At 44.1% G+C, this 25,910-nt stretch overlaps 1 protein-coding gene across 1 annotated transcript in view; it reads right to left on the bottom strand.

Moving 5' to 3' along the window:
* Nucleotides 1-25,910, bottom strand: part of LOC138510277 (transmembrane channel-like protein 2-A) — a 1,079,160-nt gene that overhangs the window by 84,692 nt on the left and 968,558 nt on the right. The window contains exon 18 of the mRNA XM_069625812.1: nt 22,812-22,890. Within this exon, the coding sequence (XP_069481913.1) occupies nt 22,812-22,890 (79 nt within the window). The remainder of the gene's footprint in view (nt 1-22,811; nt 22,891-25,910) is intronic.

The raw sequence follows: 25,910 nt of genomic DNA, 5'->3' as shown, positions 1-25,910 counted from the left end.
AAGGATAGAAACATGAGACTTATGTCCAGACTGCCCAGTATCTATGAACCTATAGGCAACCACCCCAATAATGCCAACAGACGTACTATCACCCAACCAAAGAACTCTCTTCCAATAGCAATGCAGTCTACCCATACTAGTGATCTAACCCCTACTAAGACTCACGCTTCTCAAAATATCCGTTCACCTAATATTTGTATAATAGCCAAACCTACCAGCTCCTTAACGTTAGTAGGATCCCTCATTAACGCTAGATCTGTAGTAGCCCACGCTACTGAAATTGCAGATATCCTAAACAATGATAACCTTGACCTACTAGCCATAATGGAGACCTGGCTACACGAGGCTGCAGGACCAACTCTAATGTTAGCAATGCCTGACAATTACCAAATCCTTAGAGATGACAGACCTAATGCCAGAGGTGGTGGCCTTGCCATCATTTTCAAATCTACCCACTCTATTAGACTTGCTGCGTCAGCTCCCTATTCATCTTGTGAAGTACTCTCAGTCAAACTGCCCCTCTCCAAAAATTGCACACTCTCAATCCACCTCATATACAGACCCTCTGGGCCTTTAGGCACATTTGAAGATGACCTAATTAGCATTATAGCCAACAATACTAAAGACCACTCTCAAACTCTACTGTTGGGAGACTTTAATCTCGGCTTCAATGATTCCGACAACAAACTTGCAGAATCAGTCGCAGCTTTGTTGAAGGACCACGGCCTTAATCAGAAAGTCCTTTCCCCGACCCATACTAAAGGAAGAACCCTTGACTGGGTATCTGAACTGAACTGCAATATTAATATCACCGACACTGTACCACAAATATGGACAGATCATTATCTAATAACCTTTTCCGCCACATTAGATCTCATCAGTTCTAAGACTAACAATATGGTACCCCCCTCATGACCAGAAGCAAGAAGGATATCACGGCTGAAAAACACATCCCTATTCTCCTCCCTGCTATATCTGGTTCAGAAAGTAATAACCGGGACACATTGGTAAATACCTTTAATGATGCTATGACCAATGCACTGAACGTAATTGCTCCTGCCAAATTGCGTAAAGCTAAACAGGAAATCCATTTAAATGCCTGGTTTACCCCTCAACTGAAATCTCTAAGACTACAAAAAAGAAAACTCCAATCTAACTGAATTTGCCAAACATTACAAAAAAGAAATAACCATATCCAAGAAAAACTCCTTCAATGACAGAATTGCAAAAGCTAACTCTAACACTAAAGAGTTATTCTCTATCCTTCGCAAATTGGAATCCCCAATTCAACCGATAGACAATGCCCCTAAAAATAAACAATGGTGTACTAACATACAAAATGCCCTATCTAACAAAATATCCTCTCTCCAATGCATAATTGCAAAGAAAAAAGACACATTATCTTCGTCTGATCAACAAGTATCTTAACCTCCGGAGACTAGAACAACTGCACCCTTTAGATTCAAAACTATCTCTATCATTGACACAGAGAAAATAATACTTTCCCTTAAACCATCAAATTTTAGGGGCGACATTTGCCCATCACAAATCATAAAGGTTGCAGCCATGGACCTGGCTCTCTTCATCCATAAACTGATAAACTCTTCCTTCAAATCTAATACAGTACCGGCCAACCTCAAAGAATCCTGGGTTCTCCCTTTACTAAAAAAAACAAAACTTGGACCCCACTATCCCCACCAACTACAGACCAATCACGACTGTGCCATTTTTACTTAAAATTTTAGATAAAGCTGCATACATACAAATTGAGGACTACTTGGAAGTTAATCACCTACTCGGATCACGGCAATCTGGCTTCCGCCCCCTCTATGGCACGGAAACAGCTCTGCTAGACCTTAAGACACAAATTGTGGAACTAAAGGATAATGGGAAAACAGCTCTGCTTCTCTTACTAGACTTGTCGGCAACCTTCGACTTGGTGGACCATGCAGTATTATGCAATCACCTCAAATCTGCCGCCAACTTCACCGGAGATGCCATAGCCTGGGTCCAATCATTCTTAGCCAACCGCACTATGCAAGTCTTCTCCACTTCTGCCTCTGCTGACCCCATCAAAATAACCTGCGGTGTCCCACAGGGATTCTGTGTCTCCCCTACCATGTATAATATCTTCACCAAGCCTTTGTTTGACAAATTGGACAGGCTGGGTGTCACCTACACGAAATATGCAGATGACACCCAGATCCTCATACCCCTTTCTGGTGACTTTGAGGCAGATTTAGCCTTGGTGAACAAGATTTACACCGCCATTCAGGCATGCATGGCATCTCATGGCCTCTGCCTGAATGACGATAAAACAGAGTTACTAATTTTAGGATCTGAAGTAAATATCCAAAATCTAAGCCCTAACTATGCATCAATCCTCATTGATAACAATCCTATCAAGGTGATGTCAGTGGTTAAAACTCTTGGATTCTACTTGGAATCCTCCCTCACACTTAAAAAGCAAGTCAATTCCCTTGCCTCCTCCACAACATACACCTGCAAACTTATCAGAGCAGCTACACCATACCTTTCTACGGCCAGCTGCATCACACTAGCCAATGCTTTGATTATGTCAAGACAAGATTACTGTAATGCCCTGTACTCAGGAGCCAATAAATACATTACAGATAAAATTCAAAGACTACAGAACAATGCCTTGAGAGCAGCATTGGATATCCCCTATAGAGAGCATATTACTAAATTCAGAAAAGAGGTCAACTGGCTGAAGATAACGGATAGAATCCTCCTCAAAATAGCCTCCCTTACATCCAAATGGCTGAATAACCTAGCCCCCCCCTACCTCATGGACAAAATTACTAGAAGAATAGCCACCCGCCTACTAGATCTACCAACACATTCATGCTAGAGACACCTAGGTTCAAACGATTGAATGCAGGAGGAACTAGCTTTCCTGTCAAAGCTGCACAATGCTGGAATAAGTTACCACTTGACCTTAGATGTAAACAACCCTACCCTAAATTCAAACACAAGCTACTCAAATGGCTACGCGCTAACGACACATAACCAGATCTACACCTCTCTCAATACTTCCGGCTTCCCACTCAATCTGCATCGGAGATCTAAATACGCACTCTAGGTAACCCTGCATGCATGAGCACCCAAAGGTTGTACATGCTGCAGAATTACATGATTTTATGATGTAAATTTTATAAATATGTTTTCTATATAAGTTCTCTACAGTTAAACATGTTAGTGTCCCCTGACACACTAGCTATGCTTTGTACTTCTGTATGCCTGCATCTGTTGTATATACCTGTGCTAAGCACTGTAACCAAGCTTAAGACTTCTTGTTGCACATTGTATTGCTGCGCCCGGCTACCCAAGGGTTTGGTGCGCATTACCAAATAAACAAACAAACAAACAAACACGCAAACAAACTGGACCAGGACCCTTGCCCCTAGCCTTGAAGGTAGAGCTCAATTGCGGCACCTTTCTCTTTATTTTCTGTGAATTCAATTTGAGATGGTTCACAACCCTTCTCACACCCCCTTTTTCAAATACCCCGGGTCACAATGGACCATGAACCAGGCCAGTTGGTGAAAATGCAATATTTATTTATTTTAAAATTCAAAGGAAATCATACACATTTTAATATCGGGCAGAAATCACCAATGGGGTGATCATTACAATGAAACCCACTGAAATACACATGGGTGACCTTCTATTAGAACATATCCAAAGCACAATTTAATAGGAACACGTTTTCAATTAGGATAGATACAACCTGAGTTAAGGTTTCCCTCTGCAATGGTCTCTCAACCCACAATTCTGAGTGGATAGAAAGGATGTAGTCAGGGATATGAGGCAGCAAGCAGAATCACAATCCGACCTTCCCTCACAAAATGAGAGGGAAAAACCCTTTGCAATGGCCTAAAATGACACTCAGATTTTAACAAATAATTAATTATAAGTGTGGTTAAATAAATATATACATATGTTTTATCACAGTATCAGGTATGTTATATCACTAGCAACCAGAAGGTAAGGTATCACAAAGGCATACAGTTCACAAAGCAGGTTGAAATTGAAAACCCAGTGCAGTCGAAATCACAAATGGAAAAGTTGCATTTTACACATTTGCAGTTTTAAATGTTAAAATGTATTTTTTTTTAAAACGGGTGAATTACACAAAATCGGAATGCGGTTTTTGGGCTGGGGGATAGATGCACATCACAGGGACAATATAGAAGTGAAAGGAGTGCTATAGCTGAAGAACTGGATGAGAGTTGCAAGATAAAAGGAGGGTTGTTTTGGTAAAATAAAGCTGTTAAACATGAGAACATCATTTTTGAAAGAAAGGAAAAGTTTCACCTAAACTAGATTATTCAGACTAAATTGTTAAAGAAAGACACGGTACGAGCCCGGGTTAATTTGCAACTTAATGCTTTCACCTCGCGTTGAGCTCTATGTGGTAATTAATTTAAGTTATTCCAAATATTGCTAAGGAGTTACAAGATGAGGCGAATGAGAGCATTCCGCTAACACTAGAAAAAACAAGGACAGGGTGCACAGAGAATTAGAACAGTTTAGACACATTTTCAGAGTATGTATAGGGTTGCTTAGAAAATGGAACAAAGACAAAAGTGAAGATACGGTAGGCTATGTGTTGCTATGGGATGGGGAAATACCCACAATCCACACTTGAGTTTGGATTTGGACAGTCAACCGGTTCTGGACTCCAAAGCTCTGGTCACAGGATAGCGGCGGACACTCCTAACAGCAAGCAGCTGGGCAAGTCTGGTCGCTGGATGGTGGCAAGGGCACAGCTGGCATGCAGAGAGTGGGCAAAAAGCTGCTCTGGTCACAGATGCTCCCCAAAAGTACCACAGCCTTTCCCCTTGGTTATTGGGATTTTAGTGGGGTTTTCTGGATCAATGGCCTTGCTGGGATAGGATCAGCTATGCTTTGGCCTTGCTGGGATAGGGTCAGCAATGCTTTGGCCTGGCAGTGGAATCTGGAATCTGGCTAGATGAATGTAGAAGATTAGGAACTGCAGGTGCTGGAAATTTAGGAGAGAGTGTGTCTAGAGTTCTGTCAGCCACCTTTATTTATAATGCCTGGTGACATCATAGAATGATATGGTGTGGCAGGCTTAGCTGGGCATGCCTCTTAACAACTGGGTTGGTCGGGGTGATTGTTACCGCCATGCTGCCAGCTGGCTGGAATTCTAAGGACATGACATCAGCTTTATGATGTGGCTTTACAATGCCTAGGATCATCCCACAGTTACTTTAGCTAAAATCCAGTTTTGACATAAATGGCACATTTTTACAGTTGTGGCATCTTAACAAATTACATAAGCAGATTACATATTTTATGCAGAGCATGGCAGTCCAATTCTCACGTTTGTAGGACTTTAGTTCATACGCTTAACCATTTTTCATTGTTTTTAGTGAGAAATATTTGTCCTAAAATTCTATAATTTTATACATGTGTAGAGATTATCATAAGGCATGTCAGTATTGAATTTCAAAAGGGCACCATGTACACTGTCCTCAGAATATCCCATTCTCTGCCATTTCTGTTCCCAATATGGCAGTGAAAGCTACAACATCTTAAATTAAAGCCACCAAAATTACTATAAAACTGTTAACTTTTTACGTTTCTGCAAAGTCCTGTTGCACAGATAAAAGTCTTAAAAGTTTATTTAAAAAATAGTCTTCTGAAACAAATGGTCTGCCTTTGTCCTCCAAATATGCGAAGACGTGTGACTTTCAATTTCGCACTTGCGTGTCCCAGAATCTCTATTGTAAGAGGCCTCTGCCCAGACAAATGTCTGACGAGCGTGTGACCTTTGTTTGTCTTGGTCCATTCAACATTTTCAAAGGGCGCAATTACCAAGTAGGTATCCTGGATATCCCTTGTGGCTTCTCTTGGGGGTTGGGTACTGTGGTTGTCAGCCAAATGTCCCTTGAGCCATGGCAGAAACCCGTTTGGGCTGATTTTCAGAAGATAGCCCCTGTCTTTATTTCTTGATTTTATTTTATTTTGTTGTGAATCAAAAGCATGCATGTCAAATAAAAACATCCCATATGTATTTCCCAGCAACAACCTCCTTACATTGCTAGGCTAGGACAAGGCCTTATCCAAAATACACTTTACATTTTTCTTATTTTGCAAGAGTACATTTAAACCTGGTGAATGCTGCTGGGATTTCACTTTTAAAAGGTTTGCTCTTCCATCTGAATTCCCAATATTGGTCTGCAGCCCCAGCCAGTTTCTCTCACACAGCAATCTGTTTAAGACACAGGTCCACTGAAATTGACCTATACGCAGAGAGCTAGGATTTGTGTTAAAGCAGTGATTTTTTATATTTTGTAGGCCAAAAGTCAAGTGTTTTCCGTGCAGCTGAAAATCAAGCTTCTTTTGATTTCTCTGATTTGGCTGAGACAGCCTGTCATTCAGGAATAATGCTCTTTTCTGATGGAGCACAATATGAATATGGATGGGCATGGCATGGCCTCACAAATAAAAGCAGAGTAATATAGAATAGAGGAAAAGAGCATCAGAGCAGCATCATTTTAAATTTAAAATATTTCCCTTTTTCAATGGGAAACTTTGGGCTTGCAGCAAAGCAGCACTGCTTTTTCACTCCGCTTCTTTAGTACACATAAGAACACACCCTGGCAGCCTTTCTCGGGGTGCTCCCTTTTCCATCTTGCCCAATGGCGCTTGGCAAAACAGTGCAGCGATCCTTTTGTAGCTGCAAAACACTGTTTAGAAGCGACGCAGTGGTGCTCAAAGGAGCCAGCACAGCCATTTTGCTGTTTCTGCTGAAGTGCAGCTTGGTTATGGATGGGAGTACTGCTGAGTGGGTAAATATATCCCACAATATCTTGAGTCCAAGCTAATTGGCATTACTATATGGCCATGCATGATACTATGTACATTCTTCCAGAGGACCATAGCATCTTGTGAGATTGTAGGTTGGGATGGGTGTGGTCTCTATACAATTTTGACATGGAGACTTTTGACATGATAACAATCTATCCCAAAAACAGAAAGATTCAATCTTTGTAGAATTAAATATGTATCCTGTCATATACAGATTATGTATATTTCTGACCCTATTACATTGATTCTGTAAATACAAAGAAGAGTAGATGAAGCTTGTGTGTGTGTTGTGTTGCAAGTCCCATTCATTTTAATAATTCACTTAACTCCAAGACCCTTCTGGAAGAATATCTTCAACATATAGCCACTAACAGCCTCAATTCTGTTGTATGCAGATGCAGGGGATCATTTAAAAAAGGCACTTTGTATTATTCCCTGAATCTCTATTGTGTGCGGTAGGTATGGTTTGGCTGCTGGTGCTTGCACACCAGTGGCAGCTCTGCAAGCATGTGAAACACAGCATCTGAATACACATACTGTACATTCAAAACTCTGAGGATTTGCCAACTGGCAAGGCTGCAGAAGACCTGGCTTTCTTTGATTTGCATTATATAATACAATTATGTGGGTAATTCCATCTCTGAAAGAGTAATCTGACGATTCATAAGCTTCATGCCAAAACCATAATGTACACTTGTGCCCTGCTGCATCACTAGCCTAATATTTAGTGCCTGCTCTCCAGTGGCACATAGCAGGTTAAGAGGACACAGCTTCCCATTTGACAGCTTCAGTGACAGCAAAGTCTCTGCAGCGCAGGAGCTGCATTTAAGGTATGCCCCTGTTCAAAAAACCACATGACTGTGCAGTTGCTGTCCTGGTGGCACACACAACTGTACATATAAGCCAGACCTGAGGTCATGTTATGATGGCCAGCCTCTCTCGTAGTTATCCAAGCCACATCAATTGGATACCACACATGTGGCAGCACTGTGAAGCCAGCTCTCGACAATGTTCTCATTAAACAAAAACTTTAAACAAAAAATACGTCAGAAGTGACATCATACTATGTGGCAAATAAGAAAAACCTACAATCGATTATAATTGGTTCAAGGGGAACATCTAAGTATACTTTCTATAGGGACAAGGATTGTGATTGGCTGCCCTACTGTCAGGTGGACAACTTATGCCTACCTCTAAACATGTCATCTCCAACACTACTAGGTACACAGTTTATCATTGGTTCTCGAACAATAAGGCCCTTCGTTATATGGCCCTCTACAATTGGTTGGCATGCTTGTGCGTTGTCTGGAACATTCGGTTCACTTAGCAGCATGGAAAATCGGATCCAGCTGCCAGGAGGTTGACTTGATTTTAACTCCCCGCCCATGCATTCTTGCCATGAAAATTGTCTTTGAACTTAGACTTGCAATGTGTCCTTGTCTGTGAGAATAAATGGGAGTGCATGCATTCGCTATTGTTGTTCTTGGACTCCAAGCTCAACTCTATTTCCATCCTCGGCTCACGTGACAGGAGACCACGATGTTGGTCCATTCTGCAGAATTTAAATGACTTTAATGAATAAAACTTGGCACTCTTGGTGTTCTTTCTTTGCCCCTTAATAAGGGATGATTCAGCCTTTGCATGTTCATTGCTTTCAAGAATAGATTACTGACCTTGGCTGCTTCAGTTTTGATACCAGGCCAGACAGCCTTGCCAGGCACTTCCACAATCTCAGCTTATTCTTGCTGCAACACAGTTCTTGGTCTTTCCTCTCCATGGGTCTGGGCTTACTAAATTCATGATACCGATGTCCAACTCCTATACAATGGCGACTTTGCTTACAGTCTATTCACTACATATAGCCAGCTTCTTTGTTATGTTATTTGTTATGTTATTTTTGCTTGTACCGCACCAAAGCCCGTAGGCATCCAGGCGCCGAGAGATAGATATAATGACCGAAGCTGCTTTCGGGAGTTCATACTAATTAAAGAGATATGTTTTCAGTTGTTTCCAGAACGCAAAGAGATCCTTAGTCTTACGCAGGGATGCCGGCTTTATTCTGGACTTTTTGTAGTTCTTGGATATTAGCTTTGCTTGTCCCACCTAGGAGCGCATTACAGTAGTCCACACGTGGCTCTTACAAGTTTGGTGCAATTTTCAACCAAGATAAGGGGGGCGACCTGCATGAGATTATGATGATAATTAATGCTCATAGTGATGGCTGTGACATGGGCTTCACAGTCTAGGCTATTTTCCATGAAAGTGCCCAAAGTTTTAACTTTCTGCAAAACCTTGCTGCCATCTATCCTGAAACGTACATACTCTTGGCCTAACAGGGTCTGTGCCTGACGGGGGCCAAATAGCATAAGTTCAGTCTTTGAGGCATTCAAGCAAAGCCAATTTGTGGAAATCCACTGCTTTATCAATAGGTACACCATATCCACTGTGCGTTGGTCAGCATTCTGATCGCCAGTGATGAAAATCATCAGTGTAGTTACAAAAGAAAATCTGAAAAGATTCTAATTCACTACAGAGAGGGAGAATATAAATGTTAAACAATAGTGGAGATAGACATGCTCCCTGAGGTACACAACAGGTTATAAGTTGTGATTTGGAGGCACTATCCCCTCAGTGCACCTGTGACCGTCGGCCCTCCAAAAATGATCTCAACCAAGCTATGGCATTGATGGAGAGGCCCCCGACAGTCTTCATGCTATCAAGTAGAATTTTATGATCAAGAAAGTCGAAGGCTGCTGATAAATCCAACAGCATCAGCAGCCCCGACTTACTTTCATCTAGTTTAGAAAACATGAAAGTCTGTAGATCTAAGAGAGCACTCTCAGTGCCATGGTGGCTTCTAAACCCTGACTGTTTGAAGTGTAGTATGCCAGCCATCTGTACATGAACCTGTAATTGGATGGTTGCTACCTTGCCTATAAGTTTAAGGAAGAGTAAAGTATTTGTAATCGGTCTTAGATTGGCTGGATCGGTAGGATCTAATCCTACTTTCTTTAGTAGGGGAGAGACTGCAACATTCTTTATCGACTGGGGATAACACCTAACCGAAACAAGGCATTATCAAATCTACAAAGAAAGGGCGCAAACAGTTCTTTATGTTCCAGAATGAGTTTAGAAGGAAGCAGCTCACCTGGACAATTAGTAGGATGCATCATTTTAAGAATATTTATGATTTCATCCATGGTAGATTCCCTAAAGGTAAAGCCGGTTGCTAATCCAGGTGAGGTAGCAATTTTAGGTATAAAATCCGGCTGGGTGTTTGTCGGATTGGTGCCTGGATAAGATTTCTCCGTGGGCACTGACATGGGTGTTACAGTAGGCAAAGGAAATGCTGATGCTTCTTGCTTAATTTTGTCTTGCACTTTTAATAATTAGTCTGAAAAAGCTTTCGTACCCGATCACAGTCTTCAGCTGCGGGTTTTATGGGGGGACTACAAGCAGTGGGTTTTTCCCAGGTTCTGAAAAGCGGTGGTTAGCTAGATCTCTAACCAGTTTGTCTTTTATGGGTGTAGATTTATCAAGCATTTCAGTGGTCTCCCTATTGTAACTATCTATAAGCATCTCAGGGTCATCGGTGTCATTGGTTATAGTCATCAAAGTGTGCATATAGTCGACCAAAATAGAGGTGGTAATATTCTTTAAATTACGAGCTCAAACTGAGTGCATAGAAACATGCACTCTACGTGCGAGGGCATGAAGCCTCAGTACACAGGTAACAAAAGAGTGATCCGACCATACACATGGTGTGGTCGTGATATCTTCAACTTGTAGATTACCACTACCAACCCAATCCAGTATGTGGCCCTTGTTATGCGTGGGATCTACATTGTGGATAATAATCTGATGATTTCCTAGCATTTTTTCCAATGCCAGAGCTTGTTTATCCCTTTTATCACCTTTCCAGCGATTACAGTCAAACATAATGACCAATCCAGTATTGGTGGTCATCATAGGTGTTACAATATTAATGATGTCATCACTGAAGCTGTCAGAGTCTTCAGGTGGCCTTTAAAGAAGGACTAAATTCAAAGTAAAATTGGGATTAGATGCCATTTTAGCATGAATCATGTCAGTCCCCATGCATTCAATCTTATCCTCATAAAAACCTAAAGATTTCTTGCATATAATGGCCACTCCCCATGGACCCTTCTCGGTGTTTGCCAAAAAAGACATAACCTGGAGGGGTCACCTGCTCTATGGTAGGGCCATGGGAGTCGGTGAGCCACGTCTCTGTGAGACACATGATATCCAGCTCTTGTTCCTGAATATAATCATGTATATCTAGTGTATGTTTAACCACAGAGCGCGTATTAAGTAATGCAACAGTGAGCTGGGTGTAAATCTCCTGCCCAGAGGGGGTGTTAATAAGGTAGTTATCAGAGGCGTATTCCTGTGGGCAACTAGAGTCCTTACCTGGGGATGCCATGAGGTCTGCAGTACCTAATCAGCAGAGTGGAAGGCACGTCTGCATGTCCCTGCACGGACCAGCACAGACTTGCAGTTCCGTTCGCACAGGCGCGTTCGTGCCGGAGGACGGGCTAAATGGGAGCACAGAACTACAATCCTGCTAGGAATTGTAGTTCAGCGTTTCACGTGGCTCGTGTGTGCCGGGAAGAACTCTAGGATACAAATCACACGGCTGGTATCAGAAAAAGAACTAATTATCTCACTCAATTGGCTCAACGTGGTGTCAGAGGCAACAGAAGTCTAATAAACAATTTAAAAATAGTATTAAATCGAATTTAGCAGAAGGTAAAATTGCAATTAAAATGCACCAACTATACTTTTAAAAATACTTAAAATCAGTATAACCCCCAGCGTGCAGTTCACACACACACAATCTTCTTTGATGACTTGGTCTACTTGCGTTTCAGCATCTGTACAATTATTGAATGGTTGATTTTCTGTAGCACTTCGCAAACCTGTAATCTTGGATACTGGATAATGAATACTTTCTTTCAAATATACTCTGCGGTATTGGCACAACTGCTGGTGTCAAACACGGCACAGTCTCCGATTTCCAACATATGTGAGGTTGGGGGCGGGATTTCCTGCAGAGGCATGTGCAGAGGCATGCAGTTGCTCCTCTACATTTCCCCATTTGGTCGAGTCCTCGGCCACCTCTTGAATGGTTTCCCCATCTTGAGATTTTCTCTTTTTCTTTTTTTAAACTCTTTTTATTCATGGCCACGGAGAGAACTACATTGCCAGTCCAACTCGCAAATCAATAATTGAACAATATACATTATGTGTTTCATACATACAGTAAATATTACAAAGATTCTTTGTCATCCGAAATCATGCTGCATAAATATCCCCTGAACGGGCCCCATATGTCTTTTGGCCTACATGTTGCTGTTTGTGTCAGTACATATTGTTCTTCTGTTTCATTAACATATGTTAATTTTCGAAGAAAATGTTCCATGCTGGGTGGACGCTTGTCTTTCCATTTCAGTAATATGCACTTTTTGGCCACAGCACATGAGATATTGAACAGTCTTCTAACCTTCTCTGAGCACTTGCCAATATCACCAAACAAGATTTTCTGCGGAGTCAACTCTGGGGGAACCTGCGCTATCTCTTCCAGCATTGAAGCCACATCACTCCAAAATGTAGCGACCACCGGGCATTCCCAGTACATATGAAGGGCTCCGGCGCGGGGCACATTGCACTTGAGGCAGGCATCCGAGCTTTCTGCTGCAAATTTTGCAATTTTTGCCGGTGTGTAATGTAACCTATTTAGGATTTTAAATTGAATTAGCCGTAGCCCAGCGTTGAGTGAAATGTTCTTGGTAAGGGAACAGTACCTGGCCCATTGAACGTCTTCTATGGATATCTATAGGTCCCTTTCCCATTTTTCTTTAATACGATTTACCGTAGGGGTATGAGCCTGCACTGCCTCATACAGCTTGGAGATCCCTAGGCCTCCTTTGGAAGTTATCAACTGTAGGCATGGGTGTGGGGGGGCGGTTATCTGAGGAGAGCGGCCATCTCTTTTGAAACGCAGCTCTCATGCGGGAGCATTGCAGTGTTTTTAGCGGCCCACCTCCCAGCGCCCGCACCAGCTCCTCCAAGGTTGCAAACCTCCCATTAATGAACATATCGCCCAATTCCATCTCGTGATGTGGATCCCAGGATTCTTGTATACTGCTGTCATGGGTGGGCGAAATTCCCTGGAAATTCCTGGGTTGTAGGGTGTCTCAAGTTTAAGTTTCCTGTGAATGGCCTCCCATGCCCTGACAGTGCAACTCACAGCGTTATAGTCACAGGTATCCCTGTATCGTGAATCGGAGATAAGTGAATGTATGTTCATGGGGTGTGTGGTGTATTCCTCTATCCATGTATGGGGTGTTCTGGATGAGACATTGTACCAGTACTTTGCAAATTGAGCCTGGCATAAGTAATAGTAAAGCTCAAAGTTGGGGGCGGCCAATCCATCTGAAGAGTATGGCTCTGTCATTTTTTCCCACCCTATCCTTGCTGTTTTCCCATTCCAAAGGAATGTCACCGCCATGGATCGAAGTCTGTGAAGAAGGCCCTACCAGGCCATATGGGGATGTTAACAAAAAGGTAGAGTAGCTTGGGCAAGATGACCATCTTGAGGACAGCCACTCTGCCATAGAGTGAGATCAGGAGGTGTGCCTACATCTGTAATTTCGTATGTATTATTTGCAATGTGTTTTTATGATTGTCTGCATATAGTGTACTCTTCTCCCTGGATACAAGGACTCCTAGGTATCTAATGTGTTGTTCCGACCACTGAAGGCCTTGTGTAGTGTCGGGGCATTTGGTAGTAGGTGTAAGTGGGAATATTTCTGACTTAGCCATATTAACAGTGTACCTGAATATGCTGCAAATTCCTATATTTCTGCCATGATGGGTGCCAGGTTTATTTCCGGTTGCCGGACATATAATAACATATCATCAGCGTATAATGATATCAGCTGAGTAAACCCTTTCATGCTAATCCCCCTGTCTGAGTGTTGCAGCCGCACCGCAGCCGCCATAGGTTCTATAGTTAATGCGAATAATAGGGGCGAAAATGGGCAGCCCTGCCTAGTGCCCCTACCCAGCAGTAAACATTTGGAAATGGATCTGTTGGTCAACACCCGTGCCCCTCGGTCCGTATATAATAGTTTAACATATCTAATAAAATTGGGGCCCACCCTAAATGCCTTCAGTATGGTAAGGAGATATACCCATGACACAGAGTCGAAGGCCTTTTCGGCATCTAGGGATATGGCCACCACATTTCTACCTGGATCTATTTGTGCCATTATGCTGAAGAGCCTGCAGAGATTTAAGGCTGTGACCCACACTTTGAAGGATTCCCACACTGTGGAGCACCTCTCCACCGATCTCAGATTGTTGGTAAAAAATTCACTATTTCAACATGAAGAGGTTCCGCCACCCCCAGGTCCCCAAGGAGCTCACCTGGCATTCTCTACCTTTTTCAAGGGCTGGGACCATCCCGGAGCGCCAACTCCAGTGCCACTGGGGAATGGTTGGAAAGTGTGCGGGGAAGAATCTCACATGTTTTCATTGCTGTGGTCATGGCCGTGGATATTAGCCAATAGTCGATTCTGGACTCAGAGTCATGAACCGATGAGTAATATGTGTATTTTCTGCTGCCTGGGTGTGTTTCCCGCCAGGCATCTAGCAATAAAAGTTGCGAGAGAATATGATTCAACGCTAGGGCTGTCTTGCTCGGGGCTCTGATGGTTTTCAAGGACCTATCAAGTACCGGATCTAGAACAACATTAAAGTCCCCCCCCCAAATCACATTGGAGATATTGAGTGAGGTGATTACCTCATAAATATCCATATAGAAAGTGGGGTCATCTATGTTGGGCCTGTATGTGTTAACCAAGAGCAATTGCTGGCCCGCCACCTTCCCCCATATCATGACATATCTACCCGCTTGGTGAACCCTATGGCCCTCCAACCCGAATACCAAACTTGGATGCATAATAGTAATAACCCCTCTGGATTGTGAGGAGTATTCAGTATGGAACCTTAAGTTCCCCCATTTAGGAAGGATATGTAAGTTGCTTGTTCCCGTTGTATGGGTTTCTTGTAGCATTAGGATGTTGGGGTCATGCCTAGTGACATAGTTACCAATTTTCTTGACCTTCATCTGGTTATTTAAACCCTGTACGTTCCACGTCAACAGTTTTATCTTTAGCCCATCACCCATCAATCGGAAAAGGAAATCATGACTCTATTTCGTCTATCAACGCAATAGTATCTATGCGATTCGGTCAGCATCAGCCTCCAAGTAACCACATTTTTAACATTAACCCAACAATCAACCTTCGTGAACCGTTCAACTAAACACAATACCCTTAGGTGTAAATAATCCATTCCGTTGTCTCGTAGTTGGTCAGAGCCACCAACTCCCGCTCCCTCTCAACATCATCACCCCCAACTTGATGTACCCCCATTAACTCATGGAGCATTTCAGGGGTGGACATGTTGCTCCACATGACCGCCAATTTGGCTCCAACACTCCATCAATAACCTTGGATGGAGCCGCCTAGACCATCATTTCTTAAGTCTGCATTCTAGGTGGCACAGCGGCCTTATAGATATTTGAACATCGAGTGTGTCCTAATCCTCCGGCCTAGGCCTGTTATTTTGTGCCGGTCTGCCCCCTCTGGGAGGAAGAGGTACAGAAGTCTCAATGTACTGTGTGGCCTCGGCCGGGGACTCAAAGAAGTGCGCCCTTCCTGCATGTTGTATCCTCATCTTGGCCGGGAACATCAAGGCGTATGGAATTTGGCATTCTCTGAGGAGTCTTTTTATCGGTTCATAGGATCTTCTACTAGCTTGAACCCCGGCAGAGAAGTCTGTGTATATATGTATAGGGTTCCCTAATTGAGGAGTCTTGCAATTATCGTGCGTGGTGGTGCACCTGGTTTAGGGGCCGGGGCCAGTGTGCGATGTTCTCTCTCAACTAGGAAATGCTCTGAGAACGCCTCCAGACCAAATACGGATTTAAGTAGTGCTTCAAGCTGCTTCTCCATTTGGCCCTTACCGAATGATTCTGTCACTCCCACTACCCGGATGTTGTTTCGCCTTGATCGCAATTCAAGGTCCTCGCACTTATTCTGCATTTTTGACATGGCCTCCTTGAGCTGGGTGATGTCACGGCTATAGTGTGCTATGCCATCTTCATTAGTGCTTATTCTGCTCTCTGTTTCCGTGATACGTGCACTCTCTTTCTCAACCCTTGCCTTGAGAGAGCCTATGGTGGACACTATGTCGTCTAATTTTATGTTCACTGCACGGAAACCATTTTGCACTATTGTTGTCAGCCTGTCCTCCTGCTCCTCACTCTCTGTACCCAGAGCCTCTTTAGCATTGGTGTGTACATCTGCAGTGGTAGTCTGCATTTGGCCACCTGTGTAAGCATCCATTGGGCCTTTTTTTCTTGTTGCTGGGAGTCTTGCCTCCCTATCCAGTTTTTTGTGATTCGCTCATGATGTTGTCAGATAGTGTACTGTTCTTTAGTCTTATTCTTTCCCCCTTTCCTCCCCTTTATGACAAGTTGTGGGGTGCTCCACACTCTCGCGGAGGGATCTAGAAGAAGGTTCCAGGGGTTTGGGGGCTGTCCACCGCCAATGGACTGTGTTATCCCACATATTATGTAGACAGGATATGAGTGTAGAGTAGATTAGTAGCGTTATAATCCTCCAAGAGTTTTCAGGGAGCTTCCACCGCACAGATCACGCCGGTCGGCCAATGTGGGCTGTTTATAGGTTTGACCCCAGGGATGGCATGCTTGCAATCCACCTGCCTATCAGTTCATTTGGGAAACGAAGGCTGCATATGTATAGTAGAGTGTGTAGGCCCAGAGCACAATGCAGCATCCGTCAGAGCGGCAAGGGGGGTCCGCGCCAGCTGCGGTGAGTAGATAGTTCCCAGATGACCTCTCTCCCCTCCTAGGCCCTCTTATTCAATTGCATGCGGATATTGCCGCTCCGTGTAACACTGCGACGCGGCGCGCCGCACACTCTATGGGGGGAGTCTTGGGGCTTGCGCCGAAGGATCTCCAGGCTAGGTACCTCAGGCAGAGTCCGATACAGCTCGCCTTTAATGACCACGGGCCAGTTGTTGCCACGGAGCGTCCAAGTCGAACGTCCGCAATATGTAGTTTAATATTGTTTGGAATCTGGATATGTGCAGTTCTTATTTTAATGTTTGGGTGGCCCCAGGGGCCCGCACCACAGCACACAGTCCCTCGGGTGGGTCAGGCCTTTATTGCGTGTCGGGAACTGCCTTTTTTTCTTGTTGCTGGGAGTCTTGCCTCCCTTCCCAGTTTTTTGTGATTCGCTCATGATGTTGTCGGATAGTGTACTGTTCTTTAGTCTTATTCTTTCCCCCTTTCCTCCCCTTTATGACAAGTTGTGGGGTGCTCCACACTCTCGCGGAGGGATCTAGAAGAAGGTTCCAGGGGTTTGGGGGATGTCCACCGCCAATGGACTGTGTTATCCCACGTATTATGTAGACAGGATATGAGTGTAGAGTAGATTAGTAGCGTTATAATCCTCCAAGGGTTTCAGGGAGCTTCCACCGCACAGATCACGCCAGTCGGCCAATGTGGGCTGTTTATAGGTTTGACCCCAGGGATGGCATGCTTGCAATCCACCTGCCTATCAGTTCATAGTAGGAAGACTCTCCCTAGTTACATGCATGGGGTAATGCAGCTGTTCATGTGCAGCCTTTAATAATGCTACTGGCATCACTGGCTTTCCAGTGCTGTCTTGTCACCATAATGATTCTTTGGGGGATAACGAACACCCCCTTTGTTTTACAATTCCTGCTCTTTCTGTGTTGTACTCCCTTGAATCTCCATTAGCTGGGTCATGGATAATTTATTAAACCCTTATTGCATTAACATGGTTGTGACTACTTTTTCTTTAATATTCTCAGTATCAAAACTCAAAATATCTGGGGAATATGCAGCCCTTTGTCTTCTTCTTCGTCTGCGACTTTGTTGCCGCAAGAGATAAAATCTGTTCGCTTAGTATGAACTGTGCATTTAACAACTGCTTTCGCCACCAGGAGTTCTAGTGCCTTAATAAGTCTATCCAAAAAGGATGCGTGCTGCACTGGAGTGCTGTCTGAGCGGAGGTAGCCCCTCTCTTCAAACATGCTAACCCTGAGTGTATAGTTGAGGTCACGTATGCAAAGTCACTGTACACTGTGACTTGCTGTCCTTCATGTTTTTCGAGTGCAACAATGAATGCTACTAATTCTGCTGCTTGCGCTGAAAAGTGAGACAGTAGCCTTACACTTGCTACAACTTTTAATTCTCCATTTAATTTACATCTCACTATTGCGGTGCCTGAATGCCTTTCCCCACTAGTCTGATCAATTTTCGAAGAAGCATCAATAAAAAGAATTTTCCCCTCCTGCTAAAGCATTTTCCTCCACACGGGGTATATGGTCAAATAATTCAACATAATTAGCACAGTCATGCACATGATCACCTTCGTCGATCGGCACAGCAATAAAAGTGGCAGGATTCACTATTTTACATCTTACAGTTTTAATCGTTGTGTTAGAAATCGTTACCTCATAAGCTGAAGCTCTTTGGGATGTCAATGTGCCTTTGGGTTTATCTAAAATGGCAAATAGAGCATGCTCCACAAAGAGAGTCATAGAGCAGCCCATGACAATACTTGTGGATTTCTCAATTGCGAATGCGGCAGCAGCCAATGTTTGTTCACAAGGAAATTATCCTCTCATAACTGGGTCTAAAATCCCACTATAATATGCTAAAGGTTTATATCCCAATGTAGTTCCCTGCATACACACTGCAGTCATGACTGTCCCATTTGTGTGCGAAAACAAATAAGATTCTTCAGCAAGACTGTTGTCTTCCTTTGATCTTCTGGGAGGAAATACAACACCTTTGAAATGGGTTTGGGAACGGGGAGGAGTTAAGGAAGCCAGAGAGAATGACATGAATCTGAGAAAAGGTTCCAACACTTTGTGTTTCTGCAGGGCTCTCTCTCCTTCCTGCACCCTGCCTTTTCTGTTGAACAAGGCAATTAGAGTATGATGAAAGAAGACAAGGGTCACTTGTTTATGTGACAAGGATTGGAACCTTTATAGCAGAGTTCCTTATGCACAATCCCCTGTGATCTTTTCCTTTTATAATGAAGAGCTCTGTCCCCTAGCCATCACTAGGGATCATTGGGGGCGAGCTGCTGTTAGTTCTGCCACTCTGCCAACTGCAATAGAACCAGGCTCCCATTTGGAGATGAAGTAAATCCTGCAGGTTCTAGCCTAACTCTTGGACTGGGAAGAGCAGAGTTAGAAGGACTCACCATGTCTTGGACCATTGGATCGGCACTCCAGACAACCAGGGGCCCAAGAGCAGCTGGCATCCTATTTGCACAGCTTCAATCTTCAAACTTTGTTTAAAACCCTTCAAGTTGATAGGACCAGTGGGGCTGCTTTTGACACTGCATGACTTCAAACTTTGCCTGCATCTTCAAACCAGCTTGATGCCACAAAGCCCCAGCAGTGCACATTGTCACTTCAGTTTCAACACTGAGTCACCGCTGCTGAAGCCTTCGACCTGCTGCATCTTCAAGCACTCTGAGCTTAGCGCCCTTTGGATAGCACGAATGCAGGGGATGGGATGAAGAATAACTCTGACACCAAATAATCAAACCAACTCAGGAAAATGGCACATTTTGCTATTTTATTATCAATTGTCTAAAACAGGGAGTTACAACAGACATCAACAGACATTCGCTCATGTTTTTCTCCTACATTTAATAAAAAATCACATTCTTATGCTAAAAATGTGTCATACGTGACTTCATACTAAGTGGCAAATGAAACCTACAAGAGATTGTGACACTCTCAAGGGAAATATCTAACTGTACTTTTCTATAAGGGGTGAGATTATGATTGGGCAAGTCATCCTCAACACTGTTAGGTGCAGGGGATATCATTGGCTCCCAAACTATAAGGCCCTTCATTATACAGCCTTCTATAATTGGTTGGCACACTCGTGCCATGTCTGGAACATTCAGTTCACTTAGCAGCACATAAGCTCATACCCAGGTGCATGGAGGTGAACATGACTTTACCTTCTGACCCAATTAGTCCAGCATATCTCATCACCCATGCCTTCTGCCATGAAGATTGTCTTTGAACTTGGTCTTGTAGTGTATTCTTGTCTGTGGGAATATAAAGGAGTGCTAGCATGCTCTATCGTAGTTTCTGGATCTCAATGTCAAATCTGTTTCCATCCTTTGCTCATGTGACAGGAGACAACAATTCGGATCATTTTGCAGCATTTAAATCTGCTAATTGAATAAAACTCAGCATGGTGGTGTTCTTTCTTTGCACCTTAACAAGGGATGATTCAACTCCTCATGTTCACTTGCCTTGAGAATGGATAACCGGACTGGGCTTGCTTCAACTTTGGTACCAGGTCAGACAGTCTGGCCACTCGCATCCACGACCTGAGCTAATTCTTTGCTGCTACACAGCTCTCCATCTTTCTTCCTCTTAGGTCGGTGCTTACTAAATACATGACACTGATGTCCAGTTTCTATATAATGGCGGCTCTGCCTGCAATCTATTCACTACGTACAGCCAGCTTCTAAGATCACTTAGTCTTCTTGTGTTGCTGCATCAATACAATTATTAAAACGGCTTGTATTTTCTGCAGTGCATTACACACATACAATATTCTTTTCGCATATGAAAGCTCACTCAATTCTTAACTTTGTCATCAGTTTATATATGGCCCATGCATTTTTCTTCAACTAGTCTTCTTAGTGCGTCATGCTCGTCTCTTGTGACGTCACTAGCTCCTCTTTTGCTCTTTCTCATATTCCTTCATGGGGTTCCTCCCTCAGATTATCATCTCTTTGGAAATATATTTGATAGGACTTTCGCCGGGGGTATCTTCTTTTGAATATTCTCGGTGGTATGGTCATAAACGCTGGTGTCAGACATGGCACAATCTCAGGCTCCCAACATACTGGAAGTAGGGAGCAGGACTTCCTGCAAAGGCATTCAACTGCTCCTCTACAACTCCATTGAACCAACAGGATCTCGTCTTGACCTGACTTGAACCTCGACTCAAACCGCTGGCCGCCATTGAGTCGACGCAGTGGTAAGATCGTCTCGAAATGACTTAACCGCCAACCTGAGCCTCTTGGAAATTTCAATGAACACTGCTTCAAACTCTGTATTGAAGCAAACAGAGCACTGTCTCGAAGCCGACTTAGCATCGACTCCCTGTCTGGATCAACACGACTTACCGAATCTCAAAACAATTTGGACCACAAGTACAGCACATAGAAGCCCAGTTTTAAACTGTCGAACCACCCACGTTCAAGAACAAGGTCGTTTTTAAAGGCCCTATTCCTCTGGTCCACTTGCTGGGGCCATAATGTCCTTCAAACCACTTCATGCACCTTCTCTTGAAAAGACACATCATTTTGAACAGTGGCATTGCTACAATTGCTTGCTTCATCCTATCTGCTCAATTACCAGAGTCACACCTATTCTGCATTCTCTGTGTTCTCTTCACAGCAGAGGGTTTTTGCTTGGGTTTTCATTGAGTTATTTGCATTTTTGATTGTTTATTTAAGAACATATATGTTTAGAAAACCTTGATTGGCCAATCTTTAATGTTCGTGGCATTGTACTTTTGGTTTTTGGGTTGCTCATGCGGTCAATTCACACCCATCCTGAGAACACAACTTGCCCTTGATCTACGTTACCATAAAAGGGTAAGGATGTATACCCATCTGGCTGCGTCTGTCTTACATTTAAATACGCAAATACTAGCCCTCAGCCACTTAGTCAGTGGTGCTATACCAGCCTCTCAGATTGGGATAAATACTGCCCAAAATAAGAGGCCAATATTGTGACCAGTCAGAGGGCTTGAGCATTCCGTTGCCTGATTGGTCACAATGCCTGGTGTTCCAGCCAATCATGTAGGCAGAATGCTACAGCCACTCTTATTGTCTGGAATGCAGGGCATACCAGCCAATCACAGCTCCCTCAATGCCAGTGTAAAGTGGAGTGAAATTATTGGAAGACAGCTCTGCTACTGCAACCGAATTTGGGGCGCAGAGGCCACTGATTCCGTTTCACTAGCACCAGCATGGCTAAAAATCAGCGAATTACTATGTCATTCATTATCCATGCTAATGCCATTGTAATCACAATCTCATGGCTGACATTTCAACAAACTGCAATACACAGTTTGCATATACAGCATACCACCACCCCAATCCAAAGCATTTTAAATCAACGGAAAAGCAAAATGTAAAGCAACAAATCCTTATTTAAAGGCATGTTACAGACAATGGGCCTCACTATAAGGTTGGCGGAATGGGTTTACCGGCACTGGTAAAGGTGCCGGTGAAGGGTAAACCCGTTCCGCCCTATTACAAGGTCTCCTCGCGGGACCCGGAATGGGCGCCTGGAAAAACCAGGCGTCCTTACCGGGTCCCGCGAGGGGACCAGGGAGCTAACAACGGGCCCGTCATTAACGGGCCCGTTGTTAGCTCCATCTCCATTCCCATTGAGCCCTATGGGGGCTCGAATGGAAATGGGGATGGACCGGTTCCGGGTTCCTCTGACGGGGAATTACCGGGACCGCCAAGGTTGCGATGGCCCGGTAATTCCTCATTCGAGGAACCCGGGCCCGGATTGCGGTATGGAGGAAATCATGCCGCTAAAAGCGGCATGGTTACCTCCAACCTTCTAATGAGGAATGACATTGTATGAGTTCTCTGCACAACTAATAGTGACAAATGTGGTGGGTATCAATCTGGCAGTGCTCATTTATAGGATATAATCAATGTTTAAAGGCACATGAAATGCAATCGTACACCCATATCTTTTAAGAAGCATACTGGGAAAAAGAAAAAGCATATATTCACCATCTGCATTTTTTTCTTCAGGTCCGCGTTGGAATTCTGGTAGGCTTTTGAAACCGCGTTAAGGTAGTAAATGGCCAGACTGCAAAACAAAACGGTAAACAATTGTTGAGCCGACGGGTATACGATGAATTAAAATACAGCCCGTGCAACAAACGAACAAAGCTAAACAACAACCTTAAAAAAGCAATACGTGGTGTGCTAAGATTATCATAATTTGTTCTCTTTTGAGTAAAACACTAAAGTGGGCCTCGCCATACTTTACAGGAAGAATGCGTATAAGAGGTTCTGCAGCCCAAAAAATGGGCGGTGCGACTGAAAATGAATTCCTCAGGCGTTTGGTGGAACTGGGAGCCGTTCACCTTTGTGTTCCAAGCTGACATTCTCAGTGTGGAAGGAGGCGATAAGAATGTTGAGTGTGTGTGGTGCAAAGGTGTAATATGTAATATAGTCACAGGGCCTCATTAAGAGTATGAAGGCAGCCATGCCCTTAATACGGGCATGGCTGCCTCCATACCAGGTTCCAGGTCCGGGTTCCTTCAATGCGGAATTACCGGGCCATTCCAACCTTGGAGGACCCGGTAATTCCTCATTGAAAAAACCCATCCCCATTCCCATTTGAGCCCCCATAGGGCTCAATGGGAATTGGGAGGGAGCTAATAACGGGCCCGTTGATAACGGGCCCGTTATTAGCTCCCTGGTCCCCTTGCGGGACCCGCTAAGGAGGTCTGGTCTGACCGGCACCGTTCATTACGGGAGCACCAGGGTCGTAATGAGGCCCACAGTGGGAGTGTTGCCATGGGTGCTGACTTTTGATTTTCATTACGGGGCAAGATTTTTATTTTGCACTTAACGGCTAACCCTAATGCTGCAAAAGTTATCACAATTTGCACCAGCAAATTGTAAACACCTTAACATTGTTGGTTAACACATGAGATTCTGTTGTAAGGAGTCTGAACGAGCGTGGCATAGAGACTAGTACAAACAAAGCAATCCGAATATAAAGCACAGTTATTAACGTTACCACTATTACAGGCAATATTTCCATGCAAATGTGTTTTCACGTACAGTTGCCATAAATTCACCCACAATGGTGTCCATGTCCTAAGGGTCTAGTACATCACAATGACAATTTTAAATCGAGAAATTCTGACAACCCAACATCTGCCCAAAAGAGGGGTGGGAGGTATAATGCATGCCCTTTCAAGCCATGGCCTGCCAGATGAGAGAGCAAACAATGGCGTTCCGCTCTGGACACGTGCTGTGATTTGATATAAAGCACAGGCCTACCCACTGAGAATGGAAACTTGTGTCACACGGGGAACCATTTCTGAGTTGTGATCGATGAATACAAAGCAATAGGAAACTGCCAATGTATTAGGGCTGGTGGGGGCCTATTTCAAAAAGATGGTTAGGTGGCCCTTTACCTACAGATGGAAAAAACAGTTCAAAACAGCTAAGATTATATTGCAGTTAAAACAATGCAGCCAGGCGGTTTAATATTTATTTAGGTATTGTACATTTCTTTGGCACCTATACACAGGTGTTTCCAGGCGCCACAAGGCAAGAAGTGGGGGGGGGAGTCAAAAAGTAGAACAACAAAAAATTGTTATATTGGCCTTGTGACAATTGCATGACAAAGTGATAAGTGCAAGGGGGACGGGGTAGAGGGAAAAGTGCCGGGGTGGGTACCCCTAGGGGGGGAGGCCTAGTGCTGGCAGGGCCCAGGCAGCAAGTGCTAGGAGAATAGGGGGGAACGGAGGGTGAGGCAGTGGACAGGGAGGACCAGTTGGGCTAGTCCGGAAAAGGCAGCCCGAGGGTAAGTGCTGGCGCAGGATGCTGAGGGAGCTGGTACGGGGTGGCCTGGCCTCTGTATGACTCTGAAGGGACCAGGCCCCAGTCACAGTGGCAGATGGAGAGTTTAGCACAGGAAGGGGAGAGGGAAGGAAGAGGAGAAAAGGAAAGTCTTGAGAATTTTCTGGAACTTAAGAAGATCCAGTTCAAGTCTGAGGGTCGGCGGGGGGCATTCCACAGAGAGGAGCCCGCCAAGGAAAGGGATCTACCTCCCACTCTCTGCATGGAGAAATGTTTGACCTGCAGAGAATTTGAGCCAGAAGACCAAAGAACTCTGGCTGGGAGGTATTTTGGTAGGGAAAGCTGCATATAAAGAGGTCCCAAGCCCAAGAAAGCCTTGTGGATGATACAAAGGGTCTTGCATTTGATCCTTGCAGTCACCGGGAGCCAGTGGAGAGATTTTAGGGCTGAAGAGATGTGCTCCCTTGGCTTGAGGCCAAGGATAAGTCTTGCAGACCTATTCTGGATTAGTTGAAGGGGGTGAAGGGAGGGAAGAGGCAGGTTGAGGAAGAGGCTATTGCAGTAGTCAAGCCTAGAGAGAAGCAGGGCTCTGGAGACATTGAGCGTCTGAGGAAAGGTAAGGAAAGGTAGAATGCCCCTCAGTAGATGAAGCTGAAAATTTTACATCTTGGCAAGGTCCATGATGTGTGGAGAGAAGGAGAGAGAGGAGTCAAAGATGATCCCAAGGTGTTTTGCCTCACACGTGGGTGGGGGGAGAGGACCCAAGGAACCTGGCCAGAGAGTGGGGGGAAAACAAAGGGCAGGCGTCCACATAAGATGAATCTCTGTTTTACTGGCATTCAGGCAGAGATCATTGACAGAGCAGCATGCCTGAATAGGAGCCAGGCAGTCGGGTATGAGGGATGAGGAGGAGGTAGGGGAAAGCAGCTTGATAGAGAGCTGTGTGTCATTTGATTAACACTGGAAATGAGTGGAGAAAGTAGAGATCAGGTGGGCCAGAGGGGCCAGGTAGATGGTGAAGAGCCATGGTGATAGGATAGCTGCAGATTATAGCTGCATAATATTATGGACAGACAGCCAGCGGGGAGCTGAAACACTAAATGTCCATTGAGAATGTACTGATCAGTATTTGACAGCAGGGTGCTAATGTAGAGGAAACCAGGGGTAAAAATGCAGTGAGCTGATAAGAAGATTGCCCAATGTATTTATTTATTTGTTGAATATTTATAAGGCACACTATACAACAAAAAGGTGTTTCCAGGTGCCACAAGACAAACAAGGGGGGGC

The sequence above is a fragment of the Ambystoma mexicanum genome, chromosome 6p (assembly GCF_040938575.1).
Source record: "Ambystoma mexicanum isolate Mex_15411 chromosome 6p, UKY_AmexF1_1, whole genome shotgun sequence".
NCBI lineage: Eukaryota > Metazoa > Chordata > Amphibia > Caudata > Ambystomatidae > Ambystoma > Ambystoma mexicanum.
The sequence above is the reverse complement of the archived record's forward strand: the minus strand, read 5'-3'. Positions and strand labels throughout refer to the sequence as shown.